Source organism: Thunnus albacares, chromosome 16 (assembly GCF_914725855.1).
Source record: "Thunnus albacares chromosome 16, fThuAlb1.1, whole genome shotgun sequence".
Taxonomy (NCBI): domain Eukaryota; kingdom Metazoa; phylum Chordata; class Actinopteri; order Scombriformes; family Scombridae; genus Thunnus; species Thunnus albacares.
In genome coordinates, this window is record NC_058121.1 from 24,482,283 (window position 1) to 24,505,000 (window position 22,718).

The 22,718-nt window shown below is 39.6% G+C and overlaps 1 protein-coding gene across 6 annotated transcripts in view; it reads right to left on the reverse strand.

Annotated features, from left to right (window-relative positions):
* Positions 1-5,282: 5,282 nt before the first annotated feature.
* Positions 5,283-22,718, reverse strand: part of klf11a (Kruppel-like factor 11a) — a 33,301-nt gene continuing 15,865 nt past the window's right edge. For 3 of the 6 annotated variants that reach the window (XM_044376882.1, XM_044376880.1, XM_044376881.1), the window contains 3 exons: positions 12,066-12,284; positions 9,510-10,428; positions 5,283-8,140 (listed from right to left, as the gene is read on the reverse strand). In XM_044376882.1, the coding sequence (XP_044232817.1) occupies positions 7,845-8,140; positions 9,510-10,428; positions 12,066-12,251 (1,401 nt within the window). In that variant the 5' untranslated portion in view covers positions 12,252-12,284 and the 3' untranslated portion in view covers positions 5,283-7,844. The other 3 variants (XM_044376879.1, XM_044376883.1, XM_044376885.1) reach the window with 3 other exon arrangements.

Here is a 22,718-nt window from a genome sequence, read left to right on the forward strand (position 1 = left end):
GCTTTAGTTACTTTTCAGATGAAGATTTGACACAATGGATAATATAACAAGCTTTTAAAATACAACACATTGTTAAAGATGAAACCAGTGGTTTCCAACCTTTTTGGCTTTTGACTTCTTACAAAAAGCAGTGTGTAGTCGGGGTCACATTTCAGATGTCTATGAGTTGTTAACAGCTCCACCAAATAGTGATTTCTCCCTCTAAACTCACACATGGTTTCATTTCAATAAATGTTCAAATGATCCAATATTTCACCAAAAATCAAAGATTAGAGAAAAAGTCCAGAAACTGAAAACAGATTTGTGTATCAGAACTTTGTTTTTTCTTGTTTCCTCTCTCATTTATTTATTTATTTATTATGTATTTATTGGGACCACGTGCAGTGTTAAACATAAATGTTAATATTTGATGTACTATACCAGAGTTATCGTATAGCTAATTTTCATCTGCAGCCCCTTAGGGAGGTCACAATTAAAACATATAACAGCACAATAACAAAACAGTACAAAGCTCAAAACACACCAGACACATAATACAAAATACAAAGCTACACACAATCAATTAATTAATCATCTCACAACCCCTAAGATTTATCTGGTGACCCTTTGGAGGGGCCTGACCCCTAGGTTGGGAACCACTGGACTAAACTAGCTAACTGTATATAAAGTAGTTGAAACTAGCTCCACCTCCAGCAGCTACAACAGTAACATGCTGCTCTAACACTGATGCTTCAGTATTAATAATCTAATGATGTCATATATAATAATATATCAGTCAGAGGGACCAAACCACTACTTTTACTGCAATACTTTAACTACATCAAGCTCATAACACTTATGTACTTTTTACATGCAGGACTTGTAATGGAGTATTTTTATATTGCTGTATTGGTACTTCTACTGAAGTAAAGAAGTACTTATTAGAACATACAGTACAATATAGCGAAGTATAGTCTCAAGCATGACCATAGAGTTGAAAATAAGTTTCAAATCTGGGGTTTATTACAGGATTTTTACGGTTAAATGAATGTTACACAGGTTTTTCTTGTCACTCAGTGTACAGGACTCTAGTAAATCATGAGCTCTATGAAAACACTCACAGAAGTCAGTTTTTTTTAGAAATAACTTGATTTTCAGTGCTAATGCAGCAGTTTCCTCGGTTGTTTCTTTGTGAATTTGGGTCATAGCTATAACCTGACCGTAAGGTTTCAAGGCTGCTTTGCTATATATAAGCACACATATCGTCCCGTATATGAAGTTTGTGCTCGACGAGGAAAGGATCTGTGTACTTACATGCGGATATATTTTGATCAAATATCTGTTTCTCTCATTAAAACATATGTATGTGTGCTAACATATTACGGAAATATTAGTTTTATAAATATGTAATAATACTGCATGTATTTCTGTGTTGTTTTAAACACTAATATGTATTTGACAGTTTTATGTAGCTGCAGTACCGCTTCCTGCCACATGACGTCACTGTTGCTAAGGTTACACCGCCTCCAGTCGAGTCTGTTTTTGTTTTTTCATTCATTTTCTTTGGCTGCTGCTGAAAGTCGGTCAGTAAGGCAAGTGGGCGGGTGAGTCGTTAGCCAATGACGCTCCCTCCTCACATTCCCGGCTCAACGTCGGCCGCTCTCATTGGTCACACCCCCTCAGCGCTGCCTCAGGATTGGTTTAACGTTGTTACCGGGGTGGTGCGGGGAGAGAGAGAGCCGTTGTATAACACAACACGTAACAAGCTCGTTGTCGTCGAGCAGAAACTTCATATACGGGACGATGTATGTGTTTATATAAAGCAAAGCAGCCTAGAAAACGGAATTAACCCCGTTTTCTAACCGCACAGCAGAGTTACCCGCCTTTTTTACGGTCACGTTATAACTATGACCTAAATAAACAAAGAAACACCCGAGGAAACTGCTGCATTAGCACTGAAAATCGAGCTATTTCTAAATAGAACTGACCTCTGGGAGTGTTTTCATAAAGGTCATGACTTACTCGAGTCACTGACTGACAAGAAAAACTTGCGCAACATTCATTTAACTGTGAAAGTCCTCTAATAAATCCCACATTTGAAACTTATTTACAACTCTATAGTCAAGCTTGAGACTGTGCTTTGTTATGTTGTACTATATTTTCTACTAAGTCCTCATTTACTTAAGTAAAAGTACCAATACGGCAATGTAAAAATACTCCATTACAAGGAAAAGTTTAGTCCAGTGGTTCCCAACCTAGGGGTCGGGCCCCTCCAAAGGGTCGTCAGATAAATCTGAGGGGTCGTGAAATGATTAATGGGAGAGGAAAGAGGAAAAAACAAAGTCCTAATACACAAATCTGTTTTCAGTTTCTGGACTTTTTCTCTAATCTTTGATTTTTGGTGAAATATTAGATCATTTGAACATTTATTGAAATGAAACCATGTGAGAAGTTTAGAGGGAAAAATCACTATTTGGTGGAGCTGTTAACAACTCATAGACATGTGAAATGTGACCCCGACTACACACTGCTTTTTGTAAGAAGTCAAAAGCCAAAAAGGTTGGAAACCACTGGTTTCATCTTTAACAATGTGTTGTATTTTAAAAGCTTGTTATATTATCCATTGTGTCAAATCTTCATCTGAAAAGCAACTAAAGCTGTCAAATAAATGTAGTGGAGTAGAAAGTACAATATTTCCCTCTGAAATGTAGTGGAGTGGAAGCATAAAGTAGCATCACATGGAAATACTGTACTGATTATAGGTGATTACAGGTATTGATTATATTGTTAGGTGTTATACTGAACCGTTTATATATATTTGAAAGTGGTTTTCCATGTTTATAAAACCTTGAACAGGGTCATTGTATGGAGCCCATCAGAAAACAATGGCAGAGGGATGTAGAGCAACAGACAGATGATAAGAAGAAATACTCCTAATATTCTTAACTGCTACACTGACGGAGAGGCGGGGTATTTTTAAACTCTATGTATGAAATGTAACACAGAGGCTGGTTGGTATCTACATCCATATGTTTTAGAAATGTCCAAAGATCCAGAACTTTTGGAGAGAAGTGAAGGACGAAATAATCCATATTACTATTCAGTGTATACTAGCAGCTGACGTGGACAGTACTAAACATAGACATGATGCTACACTGATCAGGATATTGTTGTACACAACAAGGAAAGTGATTCTTCAACACAGGATCTCTGGACATTCCCACATTGGAGGACTGGCACGGGGAAATATTGAAAATACAGCCTCTAGAAAGACTAACATTTGCCCTCTTTCACATTTCCTCTTCCACGATCATACACAGAATATTAAAATATTCTTACGGTTTGCAGAAGAAAAGTAAAACAGATACAAACTCTGAGCTAAGAGGAGTTACAGTTCATATAAAGATTTTAAACAAAAAAACAAAACAGGCATTTATATATTTTTTTACAGCCTTTGGTTTTCAAAGTCTGAGACTGTGGGCCTCCCATCAGACAAAGCTTGGGAAAAGGCGACTCCTCCCCCTCCTTAGTTTACTGGCGTAGCTTCGATCAATTCCTGAATGCCTGTGGGATCATGATTGCTATTTGAAACTGTAAACACTCAACAATTGAGCCAAGATAGTCTAATATTACTGTTTGACATAACATCAGACTACACTAAATACATTAAAGAAGTCTGGCCGAAGGAATTTATTAGTTTGATTCTGGGAATGAGGGAAAAAAACAGTAAAATTCCCCAAACTACTGTATCTCTGACCTACCTCTTTAACCAAATCACACACATTTAGGCTATTCTACATGATCTCCTTTTCATAACTGATGTAATTGATAATAAAATATTTTTTCACTTCCTTTCACTGAGCCTCCACTGAAACTGTTTGGAGCCTCCGACTCTGAAAACCTCCTGATTAGTGGGAAATCAAATTGAATCAATGTCGTGTTTGACCTCCTTTGTGTAAACCAAGAAGTTCAGCTCTTTACCTGTAAGATTTGCTTTTAAAATATGAAATTTAGCCAATGAAAGTAAAAGATTTGTAATATATAGCTGATTTTTCAATTAAGAGTTATCTTGTAGCATTCCAAACTGTACATGTTTTCTACAGTAATATAACATTTTCATCAATATGGCTGTTGATGAACATACACGTTATTCTCACAAAAGGGCAGCACCAGAGCAGCTACAACAAAATGAACAACTCATATCAAATGTGTGTGTGTGTGAGTGTGAGTGGAGTCTATGTTATTCTGATTTGATATTCCTGCTGAGTTCTTCCTTTTTTTTCTTCTATTTGTTCAATTGCTTTGTACGAAAATGTGGATCTGTCAAATACGGACGCCAGTGCAACAATGCAGCATATTTGTTGTGATGTGACAGAACTGCAAAAAAGAATTTTTCAGTTGGGAACATTGAAAGCACAAAATCCAGCCTCACAAAACATCATAAAACTAAATCAACATACAAACTAAAGTTGTGGTTTCTTTTCGGTGAAGTTGTATTTATTATTATTTACATTACAGGTTTCCATCTTTCTGGTCACTTAAGTGCTATATGAGTTAGTTCCGATGCCATTTTTCCTTCCTAATACCAATTTCGATATCTGTATCTGCATATCGGCTGATACTAAGTACTGATCCGATATGATATGATTGCGATCTTTCATGTGATTCATCTTCAAATGCTTTATAAGATTGCTGGTGTTGAAATTGGAAACACTGGCTCTGCCCCTCCAAACTAAAGCCTTACACATTGTACACGTTGCCTTTTTACTGGTGGGACTTTCCAGTGTAAAATATTATGCTGATATTTTTCTAACAGCTAACGTTACACTATTTACCAGAGATCAATTCTTCTTCGCCACTCTTGAACAGTAGTTGCCAGCAGCTGCACGGTGCAGCTTTCGGTTGCAAAACTACTTTAAAGTTTATTAATAAATTAAGTGGTATTGGATTGGTGCATAGACTCACGTACTCGCCGATAACCGATCCAGCATTTTAGGCAGTATCGGAGGCATTTCCGATACTGGTGTTGGTATCCGAACGACTCTAGTACGAGTCACATTGTTACTGTATATTTTTGGCCATTTATTATTTTACATAACACAGATATTTAGATGTTGGCCTGACATCCATTTGAACATCTCAACAAGCGTACTTCTTAAAATGTTAAACTATTCCTTTAACTCAACTGATTAGATTTCTGACAATAAAATGATCTAGAATTAGCTTGATCTAGAATTTCCAAGCGTTAAAAATATCACTTGGCGAAGTGGAGCACAATGAAGAAGAACAAACTGCAAATTAGCTTGTTTTCGTGGTAAATTTTTATTATAAAAGCCATACTCTTCACCATCGCTTACAGGCAAATGTTCAGAAATGGGATTATTCCGATATAAGCCGTTATTATTAAGAATAACATTTAATAACATGAGGTATTTTCTTACTGGCTACACTATGGGCCAAATCAAGCTATCAAAAACAGCACTTTTTCCTCAACAAATGTTTATTAAATAATAATAATAATGTGTAAAGCAAAGATAGTAGGTAGTATCACAGTGAGGAATACTGTCCACTGACATTTTTAAAATATCAATAACTCGTACTGTCAATAAATGCAGATTGGAATACACGTAACATTCATATAGATATCAATATATGTACAATATTTACAGTCACAGACAAACAGAAGTAGGCTAATAATAGAAGCACGATACAGAGGCTTTGGCAAAAAAAATAAAAAGAGTGCATACATTTGCTAAACGTGACATATACACATGAAGTAAACATGATTATACACGGAGAGAGAGTACAAAAACAAGCAAGATTAAAAAAATCTAGTGCAATGTCAGGTTTTTGTTGGTTTCTGTCCGTGGATGAATAGCAGCCTGTCGCCTTCCTGTCCTCCTCCTCCTCCTCCTCTTCTTCTTCTTCCTCCTCCGGTGAGTTTGTGGTTGTTGAGAATAAAATGTCCTGAGCAGGGCGGGAAACTCGCTCTGTCCTCTGCAAGCTGCTCCGGCTACGTCTACACGACTTTAACTCAGAATATCTCAACTCAGATAATTGCAGGTGTTAAACAAACACTTAAATCTTAATAATTTGAATAACTGTGGCTGGTATTTTGTTCTAGACGCTTGGTGATGCAGTTAATACTCACAGGGATAGTTGATGAACAACTATAGCTGGCGAGCTAACCGAACTGAGCCATTAAATTCTGACATTTTGTTCTCAGGATTGTTTCTCATTTCATTAAATTAATAGTTATTATTATTATAAAGCTCTCCAAGCTAGTTAGCAAGCTCTACCAGTTTAGTTTTGAATAAGGACAGTTTTTAAAAAAACCCTCATTAGAAATATTTCTCCGGATGCTAATGTAGCTTGTAGCGTGTTTGGTATGTCAGAAATTTTTTTACCCAGAATGAAATAACTGTTGGATGTATCGCCATGAATTTGTTTTAAGACATTCATGTTTTCCAGAGGATGAATTTGATCCTTTGACTTTTCCCACTTATCTTACATCTCAACTCATGACAGATAGCTCCAAAAATGACTTCCAAGCTACATGCTAACATTAGCATGCTAGCATACTAATCATACACATATTAACATATTAATGTTGGCACATTAGCATGTTTTTGTTTACTAAATATCAGCCTGTTAGTATCTTGACTGTGAGCCTCCATCAACACTTTACAACATGTTAACAACGTTAGCATGCTAATATGCTAACTTGAGCATTCTGGTCAAAGTCCAGCTTAGTCTGACAAGCTGAGTCTGAGAGTCTGAGGGTTGCCAACCATCCTGTAAAAATACAATCCTGTGATTGGAAACTTAAAGATATGTTCGGTATCGAGCTGATAAGGAACACGCTTTGTTCTTTGTTGTGTGGACTATTTTGGAAAATTAGACAAGGTAAGCATGATATTTGTTTGTAAATGTGTCACCATATTCTGTAATTCTACTGCTTTTCTCTGCTGGGAAAGGATTTGAATAAATATTTGTGCGGACCCTGGATAAGACTTCTCACAACCATTTTTATGATATATATTTAGATAAGTCGACTACTGAAGGGTAATGCAGGTGTGAGACCCGTCGTTTTGGACAAATTGAGCATTATGCAATAATCATATATTTGTTATAAGTCCACAGTAGTCGGCGCTCCTTAGTCTGAGGTCATAGGGCCTCCACCCCTCCCCCCGCGTTTCATATTTCCATTACAGGAAGTTGGCAGCCCCAGTCTCAGATGTCCTAAAATGGCCACTGAAAGGAGGCTGATTAAAAACATCAACTTTACCAAACTTTACAATTTAGCTTCACTAAGAGTAAAAATCTTACATTTGTAAAGTTGTGTCTATATTTTTCACACGTAACATCTTCATTTTCTGGCGTGTACTGAGTATTTCAGGCTCAGGGGGGCGCTGGTGTAAACTGTAATATTATATTAACTTTTAATGTTGTGAAGACCAGTGAGAGAAACCTCCAGACGCTCTGAGTCCAGATGGAAGTTGGCAAAATACAAATAAATACAGATACAGTAGAAACAGATAAAGAGTCAGACAGTGAGCGCTGTCGTTGGTTTCCATGCCACAGTTACATGTTTGACATATGTTTAAGACGGCCATCTTAACCAGAATTTCTTAATACGTTTGTTTTAACGACCTTGTTCTGAGGTCTTTCTGTAAACGTAGCCGGAGCTGAAACTGTGTTCAGCAGCTGAATGTGATTTGTAGAATAGAAAAGAGCCTCCTGATGTGGCTGCTGGAGCTGATTGAAACAACCAATCTCGTTCAGCCTGTGAGTGTCTGGCCGGCGGCCGTCCTCTCCCCTCCCCGGGGTCCTGAGCTGGCCCTGTGGGCTCCTGACTGAGTCTGTTAGTTGGCTGCGGGGACCAACACGCCGACAGGAAGCACGGAGCCTCTGTTTTGGCCCTTCGGCAGGGCCACTTTGTTGAGGTCACAGGATTCGGTGGGCCACGAGGACGTCCTCTTGGTTGTCATGTGCCGCCGGGTGTGTTTAGTTAAGTGGTCGCTGCGCATGAAGCGCCGGTCGCACACGTTGCAGACGAATTTCTTCTCTCCGGTGTGAGTGCGGCGGTGGCGGGAAAGCTCATCGGAGCGGGCAAACTTTTTGTCGCAGCCCTCCCAGTGGCAGCTGAACGGCTTTTCACCTGGAGAGAAGAGAGAAGACGAAGTGTTAGTTAACAGGACGATTCTCCAAAGTCACAAAGAATAAATCACGTTTCTATATTGATTATTTTAATGAAATGTTTAGTTGATAAAACGTCAGAAAATGGTGCCAGGTGACGACTTCAGGTGCCTTGTTCTGTCTGACCAACAGTCCAAAAGCCAAATATAGATACAGAGGATACAGATATTGGATATTGGCACTGATTTCACTGTTTGATCGGATTTTGATTGAGAAAAATCCTGCTTTAATTAGTTTCGATTGGATTCCTGACAGGGTTTCCCATACGTTCATTTATTTGTGGCGGCTCACCACAAGATCAACACTGACTGCCACATATTGATTTTCTATTTTTTTTACTATTTAAAAAGGGTAAAATCTTGTTTTATCGTAGAGCTGCGTGCAGTGCATTGATTCGCTCGGCCCCTCTTTGCCCCGCTCTCTCGCTCTCTCTCACAAACACAGTGACAACGGACCCGTCTGTGAGCAGCCCCTCCTCTCTGCACTCTGAATCAAAACAGGATCATGTGCACGAGGAAGGACTGTTGTTGGCTTTTCCCTGCAAAGGAGACGGCCGACCGAGTTCCTGAACAGAATCAAACTGGAGTTCATGAACTGTTTATATCATGAACACCTGCACAAACTGATGTTAACAACTTAACTCTGATAAGTTAATCTATTTATGTTCTGAAGGCAACAGTCAGAATACAGTTGTATGCAATAAAGCACCTTATGTATGGTATTATTTGATAATTAATTTAACCCCCTAAGATTCAGTTACATCAGATAAATATCAATTTTGTATTAAATATAAAAGTGAATTCATCCTGAGAACTAAAATTTATTTTTATTCTACAAGTCAGCAACAGTTTTCTATCTTGTTTCAACTGCAAATCACAATCAAACAATCTTTTTTTTCCTCTCGTCGTAATGAGAAAACAGAGAAAAACAAATCTTCACATTTGAGAAACTGGAAACCAGAACATGACTGGCATTTGTGCTTGATAACTGACTATCAAAATTGATTAACCGACTTATCATTGCAGTTGTAATCATATTTAAGTTTCCGTTTATAGTCAACGGTGTTCTGAGATTTTACCTGCTGCTCATCCACTGTTTTAATTGTAATTTATTTCCTGTTTTATTTTTGTTTCAAATCTCTCTTTTGTCTCTTAAAACAGAAATCATTTCTGCTGCTGTATGTTTTTATTTTGCATCTGTGTTTTTCATCTTTTGTGAAGCTCACTGTGCTGCATATTTTTGTATGAAATGTGTAAATAAAGTTTTGTTATTGAGGAAAATAGAAGACATAAGACCTCTGGAGAGTTTTGAATGATGTGTTTGACTCCTACCTGTGTGTGTGCGCAGGTGAGCCTTCAGGTGTGAACTCTTGAAGTACGTCTTCTTGCAGCCGGGGAAGTTGCAGACGTAGTTTCGTCTGCGGGAGAAGTCGGCCTGCGAGGCGCCGCCGCTCGCTCCGGACGGCATGTAAACCGGAGCCGGGGCCAAGGGGAGGAGCTTGGTGTTGCCCAGGGTCATGACAGTCTGCGGGCCCTGTGGCGTCTGGGACACGGGTGGCTGAGGAACCACGAACATCACTGTCCCTTGCGGCACGGCGGAGCCCACCAGCAGAGGCTGGGCGAAGCTGGAAGGAGACTGGGGCAGGATGGGCTTGGGCCCCCCCTGAGTCTGCACCTGAACCGGAGCCTGGACGAAGGCGGAGATCATCCCCGTCCGGCTGCTCACCGGGAAAACCTGGCACAGGACCGGGGAGCTGGAGACCGGAGAGGAAGAGGAGGAGGAGGAAGACAGCGGGGAGGAGTGAGGAGGAGACGCCGAGGATGGCGGAGAGGATGTGAGGCTGTGAGGACACGAGTGTGGTCCGTCCTTCTGCTGCCCGCTCTCTGGAAGTGTCTCTGGAATTCCCGGCTGTGGCGGCGTGGAGGTTTCTGTCGACTGGGCGGCGGGGGGAGGCGGAGTAGGAATGGTGAGGCTGTCGGCCGTGTGGCGGATGACGCTGGTGGCCATCGCTCTGCCGGGCGGCGCCACAGAGGACGACTCTGTGTGAGGTGGAAGTGCTGAGGTCTCTGACGTGACGGAGCAGGAGGGTCGGGGGAGGCCGGTGTGGGAGTCACTGAGGAGGGCGGGGCCGACGGCGAGACCAGGGCGGGGTAAGAGTGGTCTGGAGGCGGGGCTAAGAGCGCAGGTGGTGGTGAGGACAGCGGTGGTGGAGGCCTCGGCGAAGCTCGGACTGTGAGGTGGAGTCATACACTGATGGAGGAAATGACAAAGATCGTAATCAAACTTTTTATTGGTACAATTATTGTTTTAATGGTGAGAAAGGTAATTTAATAGTTAATTAACCTCATTAGAGCTGAAACAATTGGTTGAAAATCAATTAATGTCACATCAGGCTCTGAGAAATTGTGATTTTTCACTATTTTGAGGTGTGTCCAAGCAAATTAAAACACAAGTTACAGATCTGGGAGTGATTTTAGACTCTGATCTTAATTTTATTATCCATTTTAACAACGTCGCAAAAACATTTTTTTTCATGTGAGGAACAATTAAACTGTTTTTAACTCAACAGAACGATGCTGACATGTTGATACACACTTTTATTACAAGCCACTCAGATTATTGCAGCTCTGTTTTTACTGGTCTCCCTAAAAAGTCTTTAAGAAAATTACAGTTAATTCAGAACGCAGCAGGATATTAGACTAATACAGAAAACACAGATCACATTATGGTTCTGCTCACATCACTGCACATCTGGATCTATTAGAATTGATTTTAAAGTCCTTTTATCTACAAAGCTTCATAACCTGCAACTTCATATGTCAGCGACTGACTTTCATTTTATGTCCCAATAAGAACTCTCAGATTTTCAGCCGCTGTTCTTTAGTTCCTCAAATGTCCAACAAGAAATGTGGTGAAGCTGCTTTCTGTGTTTATGGTCCTAAACTGTGAACCGTCTCCCTTCAGACCTTAAAACAGCAAACTCCCTCAAAGACATTAAAGACCGATCTTTTTAATTTGGCCTCTAATTTTACTTTTACTGGTAGCATTGTTAATGTTTTATTGTATTGTGATCAAACTGTTTTTGTTTGTTTTTCTCTCACTTATTGCTTATTTTATCTTTTAATAACTTATTGATGTTGTTTATTTTCATCTGATCTTGTTTTGTTAAGCATTTTGGGCTCCATCTTTGCATGAAAGGTGCCACACAAATAAAGTTATTATTATTATTATTATCTAATAGACCACATGATTAATCAAGAAAATAAACAAATAAACCAATGAATCAATAAAGTAAATAATCATAAATTGCAGCCCTAATTGTTATACTTGTATTTTATTATCTGATATTCATCATTTTATACTATAAATTATGGTATTATTGGTAGTCGTACATTTTTCTTCGCCAGATTTACTTAAATTGATTAGAAATGAAAATTATTATAATTATTGGTATATTGCTATAGTTAATAGTTTAATCATTACTTTTACTGTCACCATTTGCCAGTATGCAGAAGCAAACGTGACACAAGGATCAATACGTTTCTAATGTTATTGCTGCTATTAGCTCTTAATTACTGTAACAGTGAGTCAGTTTACAAAGTGCTTCAATAATCAAATAAAAGTAAAAATCAGAGTGAAATACAAACTACGAAACAAACAAAAAAACATGGAGAGACGCACTTAATGATAAAAGTAAACGGAAAAAAAAAGAAAAATTAAGTGACAGACACTAAAAAGTTTTACAAATTAGTTTCAGAAGATATTTATATTGTTTATTTTAAGCATAAGTAACAGAATAAAGAGGAGTAAATGAGCTTATAATTATATGATCAACAGTCATTTATTTACATATTTAGTGATATTTGACCTGTTGGGTGGTTTCTTACCAGCGAGGACAGAGCGATCAGGTCCTTGGTGTCTCCGCCCTCCGGGTGGAGCTGGATGGAGTCACAGGAGTCGGAGGTGGGGGTCAGTGGGCGGGGCTTGTGCGACCTTTGACCCCAGAAGCTCATACTGACGAGTGCCTCGGCGGCCTCTAGGTCGTGATACTCGATGCTCGGCTTCTGCTCCATGATCGCCACCGGCCATCCGTCCGTACAGTCGACCTGACGAGGACAGGAGGTCAAAGGTCAGCCTAAATCTGCTGAACGTATCTAAATGATTTTCTTTTCTCACTCAAGACAATAAAAATCAGCCGATATCAGCATTTGTCAGCCGATAAATGACAAGAAACTGAAGTACAGAAATGTCGAAGACGTGTTTTAAAGCGGTGTCACTCGTCAGTTTGTCCACCAGAGAGTAGTGAGACGTTTATTTTTAGAACTGATAGCTAATAATAATAAAAATCATTGTTAGTTGCAACCCTATTAATTTTATAAATGTAAAACGTCCCATCTTGCATGTTTCTTGGTCGTAATTGTTTAACGAATTAAAATGAACCTTATCAAAATAATGTTTTTATATTCTGGGTTGTGTACAGAAAATTCTCATCAAGATCAGATGTTTTAAACTCTCTAATATCAGTATCGGCCCAAAAAAGGGGCAATAGCCTACTTGACAGCAGCAGCAGGGATTCGTTCGCCTATATGTGAAGTTTACTGTGACCAGTGGTTCCCAAACTCTTATAGACCCCTTATCACGGCACCCCGATCCACTCAACCCCCTATATAACTTTTGATAATTTAATATTAAATCAGTATTAAGTCAAATAATAAAAGCTCATTCTCGATCACTCAAATGAAAAGTCAACAAGTGCTGTGCAGAGACACACGACACAAATATGAATGTGAAACCACGACAATGATGCCTCCTGCAAAACTCCTGAGTGTTGCGTTGCTATGACAACCGGCAACAGTGAGTTGTCATGTCAGCTTTTTAATAGTCATTTTGTTATTGCTTTTTTTTTTTTTACTGTAAAAATTATTTTTTGCTGTAATTTTCTTTCTTTCTTTCTTTTTTATTTAGGATTACTTAATTTTGTTTATATTTTTGACTGTTATGCACAACAACAACAACAACACCAAGGCAAATTCCTCGTGCAAAAAAGTGCAAAACCTACTCGGCAGTAAACCTGGTTCTGGTTCTGAATCTGAAATGTTATCGAAAACTGAAAAAAGTGATTTTGTGGTGGTTTTGACGCTTTAAAAAAAAAAAAAGATGCATTCACAATTTTACAGCTGCTCCTTTTCCAATGATTGTGTGTGTGGGAAAAATGCTTTCTGAGCCAGTTTGCATCACGTGACGAACCAAGAAGTTGTAATTACAAGGTTTGGCCACTATGTCAAATTGACTTCACGGCCCGGCGCTCTTCCTTAAAGGGAGGTTGGTCATCACAGCACCCACTTTGGGAACCACTGGTCTATGTTCTTCTTCTTCTTCTATTCTTTCTTTCTTCTTCCTTTGGGAACGAAGGCACACACTCATCTAATTACCAATGATGTCACTGTTTTCCCCACTTCCTCCTGTCTTCTGAGTCGTACCAGCGTGTCAGAAAGAAAAAAAAAAGAAAAGATGATGAATGATACTAAAAAACAACGCGAGGTTGCACCGAGGTGGGAAATAAAAATTACACCCAAATAAATAAACGTGACGGGGGGACAAAGGACAAAGTTGGCTGGCATCTGGCGAATGCTCAGCTGCACGTACAGGAAGGGTGGAGGGAGGGTGAGAGAGGGGCGAGAGACCTCGATAGATAAAAAAGAGAGAGAGAGAGAGAGAGAGAGGGAGAGAGAGAGGGAGAGGGGCCCCACTGCAGCGGGTGCACCCAGAGTCTCGACCTGAGGGAGCCGAGGGGAACCTCCCCTTCGCCCAGAATAGATGACGGGAGGTGGCGTGCCAGATATGACACCCCAACCCCACCCCCCCAACCTCCCCAAAAAATAAAAGCCCCGCCCCCTCCTCCTCCCACATTAACATGCACAGACTCGCCCCAGAGAGAGAGAGAGAGAGAGAGAGAGAGAGGAAGCTCCTAACAGGAAGTATAGTTGGAGAAAACAAAGTCAATCTGTTGCAACAAACACACACTAATACACACACACACACACACACACACACACAATCTTGTTCTGCACACACTCGAGCACTGTGATTTCCCACGCGCAGGATCACATAAACACATCACACAGCAACACATAATCAGATTACAGCAGCAAGAAACAATGCAGACGTTTATTCACCATCACTTCTCGCAGGAATTAATGCAATCTTTAATTACTCTTATTTAAATGATTATTATCATGTAACACCTGTTTACAGCTGCACACCAATCAGCCCAAAAGGGATTTATTGAATGAAACTTGACTGATCACTCTTTCTTTTTTATTTCATGTTTTGTGTTTATGATTTTTTTTTCAGTTTTATATGTTGTTTTTTTTTTTCATGTCTTTGTGGTCCTGTCGTGTTGTTCTTCTCTGCTGTCTCTTTGTTGTGCTCAGCTGCTGTTTTTTTCAGGGATGCAGCTTTTGTGAACAAACTGAGCCTGAATTAAGCAGTTTTTTAATGTTGACATTCAAATTTTGACTGATAATAAGGAGAGATTTTGGCACTGGAGTGGTCATTTGAGTCATTTTTTGTAAGCAAAAATGGCAAAAGCAGTCTGATTCCAGCTTCTCAAATGTGAATATTTGCTGTTTTTCTTAGATTTCTATGGCAGTAAACTGAATATTTTTAGATTCTGGACTGTTGGTCAGACAAAAAAAGCAAAATGAATATGCAAATGTGAGCTTTAGAGAACTGTGACAGACATTTACTGACATTTTATAAACCAAATGATTAACTTATAACAAGAATAGCCTATATTGAACAAATTATGGTTACAGCTTCACAGATATGAACAATAATTTTCTTTTATGTGTCCTATTAAAAAGAAATTAATGTTTTTTTTGACTGACAGTCAGATTATTATCATATTTTAATACTAAACTTTAAGGACTCTGTTATCTTCCTACGTACTCTCTGATTCGCCTCAAATAAGTCATCAACAAAGAGAAACATAATTAGCTGCAGCTCTAATATTAAGGTTAAATTAACCCTCCCACACACACACACACACACACGCACACACACACCTCACAGCCAGTAATGATCCAACAACAAAGACAATCAACTAGAATCTGATTCCTCTTATTAACAATCAAAACTAATCAATCACAACAAGCAGGTGCGGATTAAACGAAAATAAACACGACCTGATCAGTTTAGGATAAAAGTGTCATGTTTAAACTTTGTGATGGAGCGATGCATTGCAGTGATGCAACTGTTGTGAACACACACACACACACGCACACACAGGAGACACTGGGTTCAGTATGACCTCAAATAAACCAGCCGACAGCGCCAAAATAAGACAAAAACAGCTCACCTGAAGCCCAGGTTAGAGCCCCAGCAGCTGACCTGAGACCAGCGTGTGTCGGTATGAGCATGCAGGTAACGGCTCAGTTTATAATAACAGCAACAACTTAATGAAATAGCCGCCGGACAGCCGTTAAACCGCCGGTTTGTTGGCCGTGAAGCGGACTCACCTGACAGGAGCGCTCCGCCGTGAAGCTGAGCATGAGGAAGAGTTAAAAAATGTGCGACAAATTCAAAATAGAGGCAGAGACAGTAGCGGGAGTGCGAGCAGTCAATAATAAGCGCTGAGCCTCTGCCAGCAGACTGGCTTCAGCTGAGTGGAGCCAAAAAAAAAAAAAAAAAAAAAAAAAAAAAGAAAAAAAAGAAAAAGCGAGAAAAAAAACACAGAAACAAAATTCAGAGCAGTCTGGCGGGTGGTAACACGCAGCCAATCACAGGCAAAGGTGTAGCGAGCTTCGACCAATGGGAGGTGAGGCGGTGCGTGATCAGGACGTGGGCGCGACGCGATTGGCCCGAGGCGGGGTGCGTGGCTGTCGGGGGGCGGGGCCGCGGAGTCAGCGGTGTCAGAGTAAACCCGGTGAACCCGGCTGCGCGCTCGAACTGGGGGAAAGGTTGGAAGCAGACAGGCGCGAGGCGGGACCGCGACACACGCGAGGACGCGCGCGCGCGCGAGAGAGGCATGTACTGAACAACTGCACATACAATATGATGTATAGACACGTGCACTGTTAACAGAATGAATGAAAGATCACGTGAAATACAATAAAATATGTGGTTATTTATCAGAAAAATATTCACAAACACAATTATATTGATGTTTTTGATGTTTCTTTCCTTTACATGTGGATGTTTTGTTGACCATGAAAAAATGTGCTTTATGTCTGAAACAAGATATTAATAAAAATATATGTCGTCCATTGAATTGTATTCAGACATAATTATGTTGATGTTTTTATGTTTTTTGATGGGGTTTTGTATCCTGGTCCTGAAGAATCGAGGTTTAAATGGTTTGAATGACATGAATTAGAATTTTGGAATATTATGATAACACAAAATATGAAATATGAAATAAAATATGTGTTGTCAATTGAATTAGCTCTTAATCTTATAAAAATGTATTCATAAACACAATTATATTGATGTTTTTGTCAATATAGTATGTTTTGTTGGGATTTTGTACCCTGGTCATGAAGGAACAATGTTCTTTATGCCTGAAATGACAAACAAACTAACTTTGAACAGTCTACATCATATTAGAGTATTATGGTTGCTCAAAATATAAAATAATAAAAAAATATGTCATCAATTGAATTAGCTCCTAAATTATATAAATATGTATTCTGACATAATTATGTTGATGTTTTTTTTATCTTTACATGTTTTGGTTTTGTATCCTGGTCCTGAAGAATTTAGGTTTTTATGGTTTGAATGAAAAATGCGAACTTTGGAAAATTATTATATCACAGAATATAAAATATTTAATAAAAATATGTGTTGTCAATTGAACTAGCTCTTATTTTTACAAAGATGTATGCATAAACATAATTTATGTTTTATGCTCTAACTGTCCTGAATAGGCAAGTTTTTTTCTGGTTGAATTTGAACTTCAATGCTCATGTAATATATAAAATATGACTGAGTTGAATAAGAGCTAATTCAATTGACAGTTGAATTAGCTCTTATTTTTATCAAAGCTGACACAATTAGTTGATTAATTGATGAGTTGATTGACAGAAAAATAATCTGCATCAATTTTGATTATGATTTAAGTCATTTTCAAGCAAAACTGCCCAAATGTTAATGGTTTCAGCCTCCTCAATGTGAATATCTTTAGTCCTCAGTGAATACACTGAATAACTAATCTGAATGTCAGACAAAACAAGCAATCTGGATATGTTACTGTGGCCCTGAGACTTAATGATGGTGCTGTAATCGAGAAAATAATCAGCAGATGAATTGTTGGTTGCACAGTGACAGTTTCTGCCTGTGTAAATACAGTCTAGTGCTGCAGTCAAGTGAAGCAAATATGAGACTCATGTAAAATGTAGATGTAAACAGAAGTGTGTGAGTGCAGGAAGAGAAGTGATAGCTGGGTAAACTACAGTAGGACTTCTTTATTTTTTTTCCCAGTGCAGATTATAAACAACATGCATGCAGATTGCAGCTTGGACACACAGTTTTCACTTGCTTTAAATTGTAAAAAAAAATTACATCTTCAATTTGAACAACAGTCCAAAAGGCAAAGAGTTTAAATTCACAGTCACATATGACAAAGAAAAGCAGCAAATCATCACATTTGAGAGGCTAAAACCAGAGAATATTTGGCATGTTTGCTTGAAAAATGACTTGTTGCTGCTCGATTAATTGTTGCAGCTCTAGTCCTGAACAACGAAGGAACGAAAGAAGTGAGGTCAGAGATATAAAAACATGTAAAAAAGATTGTAAATGATTGTTTCTTTCACTGGTTAGATTCAATAGAAACTCATTGGTTTTGTTCTTTGGGAGGCAGAGAGGTTCCTACAGCTGGATAAAAGACAAAGATGCAGCTGTGTGTGGAGAAAAAGATCATTAAAAAGAATTATAAAACATGACAAAGAAAATTAGTCATCCTGCTCCTTGTCTTTAACCTACATACACTGGCTGCAGAGCAAAGAACTCCAGCAGAAGAAAAGAGGAAAGTCCACAAGGTTTTTTTTTTTTTTTTGGGTGCAGTCCTGCATTTTTTTTTCTCCCTCTTCACGTGCATGCATCGACTCAAGACTTGTGCACATCAAATTCTGTCAAAGGGAGAAACAAAAAAGAAACGAAATAAAGATAAAGAATCAAGGAGAGACTGACAGGGAACAACGTGAGAAACAAAAGCTCAGATCCTGCAGCTCGGAGGCCCTCAACATATTTTCTTATTGTCTTCTTCCTGTAACATTTTCCTCTCTGCTCTCTTGTGAGTCCAACTACCTCTCCTCCCTCCTCCTCCTCCTCCTCCTCCTCCTCACCCCCTCCCCACCGGGCCGATGAACCCGGGGACTCCTATGCGTCGAGGTTGTAAACAGCCTCTCCAATAAAGAATTCCAGGGCGGGGCTAGGAGGCAGCCGGAGCCCCCCTCTCCTCTCCACCTCCATCCTCTCCTCCCCCCCATCCTCCACACGCCGGCCCAGCACCGGCTCCTTTGTTGTGGCTGCATGTTAACCCTTTAAGCTGGAGGCTGGAGGTCGAGCCGCGCTGCCACCACCACCATCATCATCATCATCATCTTTGTGACATGAGCAAACAGTGGAGGGAGGGGAGGAAGGAAGGTGGAGGTGGGTTGTGGTGGTACGTCATCCTCTCTGAGATACAGGCAGACAAAGAGCTTGTTTCATTCCTCGCTGTTTCTGCAGCGGGGAACGCGGCTCCCAGTGATGCTTCATGTGTCTGTGTTTGACTGACAGCCGGCCTCGGCTCACCGGTTCGCCTTAAAACACCTTGTTGGCGGCCGCTCGCTGGCTCGCGCACAATCCAGATAAACAGCTTCGTTACTCAGAGTGAATCAGCTCAATGTGCTGCAGAGAGAGGTGTAAACTAAGCATAGACACACTCACACACACACACACGCATAAAGAGGAGAGAAAACTGGGACAAAAGCAGGATCTGGCAGCAGGCAGGGGTGACGTGAGTTCATTTTGATTTCCAAGTTCAGTGAGGTTGTGAAATAAAAAAAAAGAAAAAGAGAGAGAGAGAGAGAGAGAAAAAAAAAAAAAAAACACAGGCGGTCCGTCCATCCATAAAAAACAGTTTCCAGGCAGAAAACACTCCCAGACTAGTGGAGGAGGAAATCAGAGGCAGAGGAGATGGCCAGCTGTTTGCAGGATGAAGTCAGAGCGAAGAACCTGCAGCAGAGGTGCTGCAACATTATTTACTGTTACCTATATCCTGACCTTTATTTCTTTTATTTTAGACACTGTTCTGCTTTCAAAACAGCTCCCATTCTTCTCTTTCTGTAAAGTTCAACATTTTGGGAGATGTACTTGTACTTTACTTGAGTATTTCCATGTGATGCTACTTTATACTTCTACTCCACTACATTTCAGAGGGAAATATTGTACTTTCTACTCCACTACATTTATTTGACAGCTTTAGTTACTTTTCAGATGAAAATTTGACACAATGGATAATATAACAAGCTTTTAAAATACAACACATCGTTAAAGTTGAAACCGGTGGTTTCCAACCTTTTTGGCTTTTGACGTCTTACAAAAAGCAGTGTGTAATCATGCAGGACTTTTACTTGTAATGGAGTATTTTTACATCACTGTATTGGTACTTTTACTTAAGTGAAAGATCTGAGTTCTTCTTCCACCTCTGAAAGTCATGATCGGATATCAATCTCATGTCTGTGGTTAGCGTAGCTTAGCATGAATACTGGAAGCAGGTGGAACCAGCTAGCTTGGCTTTGTCCAAAGTTAAACAAAAACACCGCCAACACCTCTAAAGCTCATTGATTAACATGTAACTCATTTGTTTAAACAAACAGCAATGTTTGTGGTTTTAGGGGGAGTTACATGTTGGAACAATTTCTTGAAGGATAAGGGGGCGTTCAGACCGACATCAGCTCTCCCATTCATTTGAATGGGGACAGTGTGTTTACGCAGCGGTCAGCAAAAGTTGAACCTGACTCAACTTTTGCCGCAACCTGATGTCATCCAGCAAGTTGCCGCATCGGCCTATCACATACACACAAGTGCACATTCCTGGTGGATGACTTTGTGATGTGAACGCTGTTTTTGACTGTTTACCTCAAGATCGAATTGTTCTCTGGAAGAAAAGAGCCTGTGAATTGATCTAAAACAGAGATAAAATATAGAAGACGGGTAAAAAGTCTTTCAGGGTTACAGACGTGGCCGAAATTATTGGTACCCTTTAGAAGTGGTAAGAAATAATTGATTTGAAGTAATACTGTAAGCAGACTACTGTGTTTTAATTAGTATCACAGGTGTTTTCAATCTTATAATCACTCATGCAGCCAGTTTAAAAAGAGAAAATTACTCTCTCTGCTGTTTGATGCCACTGTGTGCATCACATTGAACACGGAAAACAGAAGGAAAACTAGAGAGTCTGAAGACATTAGGAAAAAGGTAATAGCCAAGCATGGTCAACGTAAAGCTGACAAGACCATTTCCAAAGAGCCTGATGTTCCTGTGACCACTGTTGCCAATATTATCAAGACGTTTAAGGCCCATGGAGCTGTAGCCAACATCTCTGGCTGCAAGAGGAAAATTGGCCTGAGATTGAACAGAAGGATCGCTCGAATGATCGAGAAAGAACAAAGGAAAACTTCAGTACAGATCTAAGCTGATCTTCAAGTTGAAGGTACAATAGTTTCAAGTCACACCATCCATCGCTGTGTGAATGAAAATGGGCACCATGGTAGAAGACCCAGGAAGACCCCACTTCTAAGAAGGAGACAAAGAAAAGCCAGACTGGACTTTGCCAAAATACATGTTGACTACAGTCCTTCTGGGAGAATGTGCTTTGGACAGATGAAACAAAATTAGAGGTTTTTGGTAAATGACACCAACGCTATGTTTACTGAAGAAAAAATGAAGCCTTCAAAGAAAAGAACACCGTGCCTACCGTGAAACATGGAGGAGGCTCAGTGATGTTTTGGGGTTGCTTTGCTGCCTCAGGCACTGGGCGCCTTGAATCTGTGCAGAGTGCAATAAAATCAGAAGACTATCAAGGCATTTTGGAGCCAAACACACAGCCCAGTGTCAGAAAGCTGCTGCTGTCTTCCAGCAGGATAATGACCCCAGACATACATCTAAAAGCATCCAAGAGTGGATGAGAAGAAAACGTTGGACCGTTCTGAAGTGGTCTGCTATGAGTCCTGATCTAAATCTCATTGAACATCTGTGGAAAGAGCTGAAACTTGCAGCCATCAAACCTGAGAGAACTGGAGCAGTTTGCTCTAGAAGAACAGGCTGAACTACCAGTGGAGAAGTTATTGGTACCCTTTATCAGCTTATTCAGAGTTACAGAAAGCGCTTGACTGCAGTTATTGCCTCCAAAGGCTGTGCTACAAAATATTAAGTTAAGGGAACCAATATTTTTTGTCCATTTTCATTTGTTTTATTGTATAAAATAACATGTTAAGTTGTAAATCAAAAGCAAAGTTTCAGTTATATTCAATGTGAAATAAAGAATGATGGATAGCATAGACTTCTGCCAGTTTCAACTTAATACAGAGGTGGAGGGGTACCTATATTTTCAGCCACGTCTGTATTTGTATTGTCTCACACGCTGTACAGTATTTATGGCACATGATGTCTTTATCTGAGAAACAAGGGGAGAAAAAAAATTAACTGGCATTCCTCAAATACGCTCAAACACAGCAATCTGAGGTGATAATTGGCTGGCTGTCGTCATGGAAACGACGGAGCGGTGTGAAGCCTGGTGGGTTATTACCTCGGACCTGAGCCCGTCTGACAGGACGGAGTAGAAGAGAATAGAAAACACAGAGGAACGGTGGCTTTGTGAGGTCTAATCTGAGCTTTAGACTTTGATAGGACATCTGAAAACTGCACATTTTGTAGAAAGTTAGGACATCTTTGGAGATTTAATGTTCTTTAGAGAGCAAGGACATTTTTTTAAAGTGAGGACATGTTTATAAAGTCAAGACAATTTTGAAAGGGAGTACAGTGAGGACAGATTTGGAAAGCCGTGACATTTCTCATAACTTTTTCATTTCTCTCTCTTTTTTTTTTTTTTTTTAGAGAGTTAGGACATGTTTATAAGGGAGGACATGTTTACAAAATCCGGACATTTCTGGAAAGTCAGGATATTTTTGGAAATATAATTTTGTTAGACAGCAAAGACAGCTAGGACATTCTTTCAGTCGGGGCATTTTAGGTCATTTTGGAAACTGAACACTTTTTTTTAAGTGAGGACATTTTTGGCAATATATTTTTTTTAGAGAACAAAGACATTTTTCAATGTGAGGACATTTTTAGAAAGCAAGGACATTTTGGGAAAGTCAGGAGGACATTTGTAAGGACATTTTGGGAAAGTGAAGCCACTTTTTGAAATGGGAAGATGTTTCTGGAGAGTGGGGACTTCTTCTGAGGTCAGTTTAAGGGTTTACACCTAGTTTAGCGTTAAGGTAGGTATGTAGGTTGCAGGTTAAGGTGAAGTTTTAGGAGCTCAGGAATGTGTT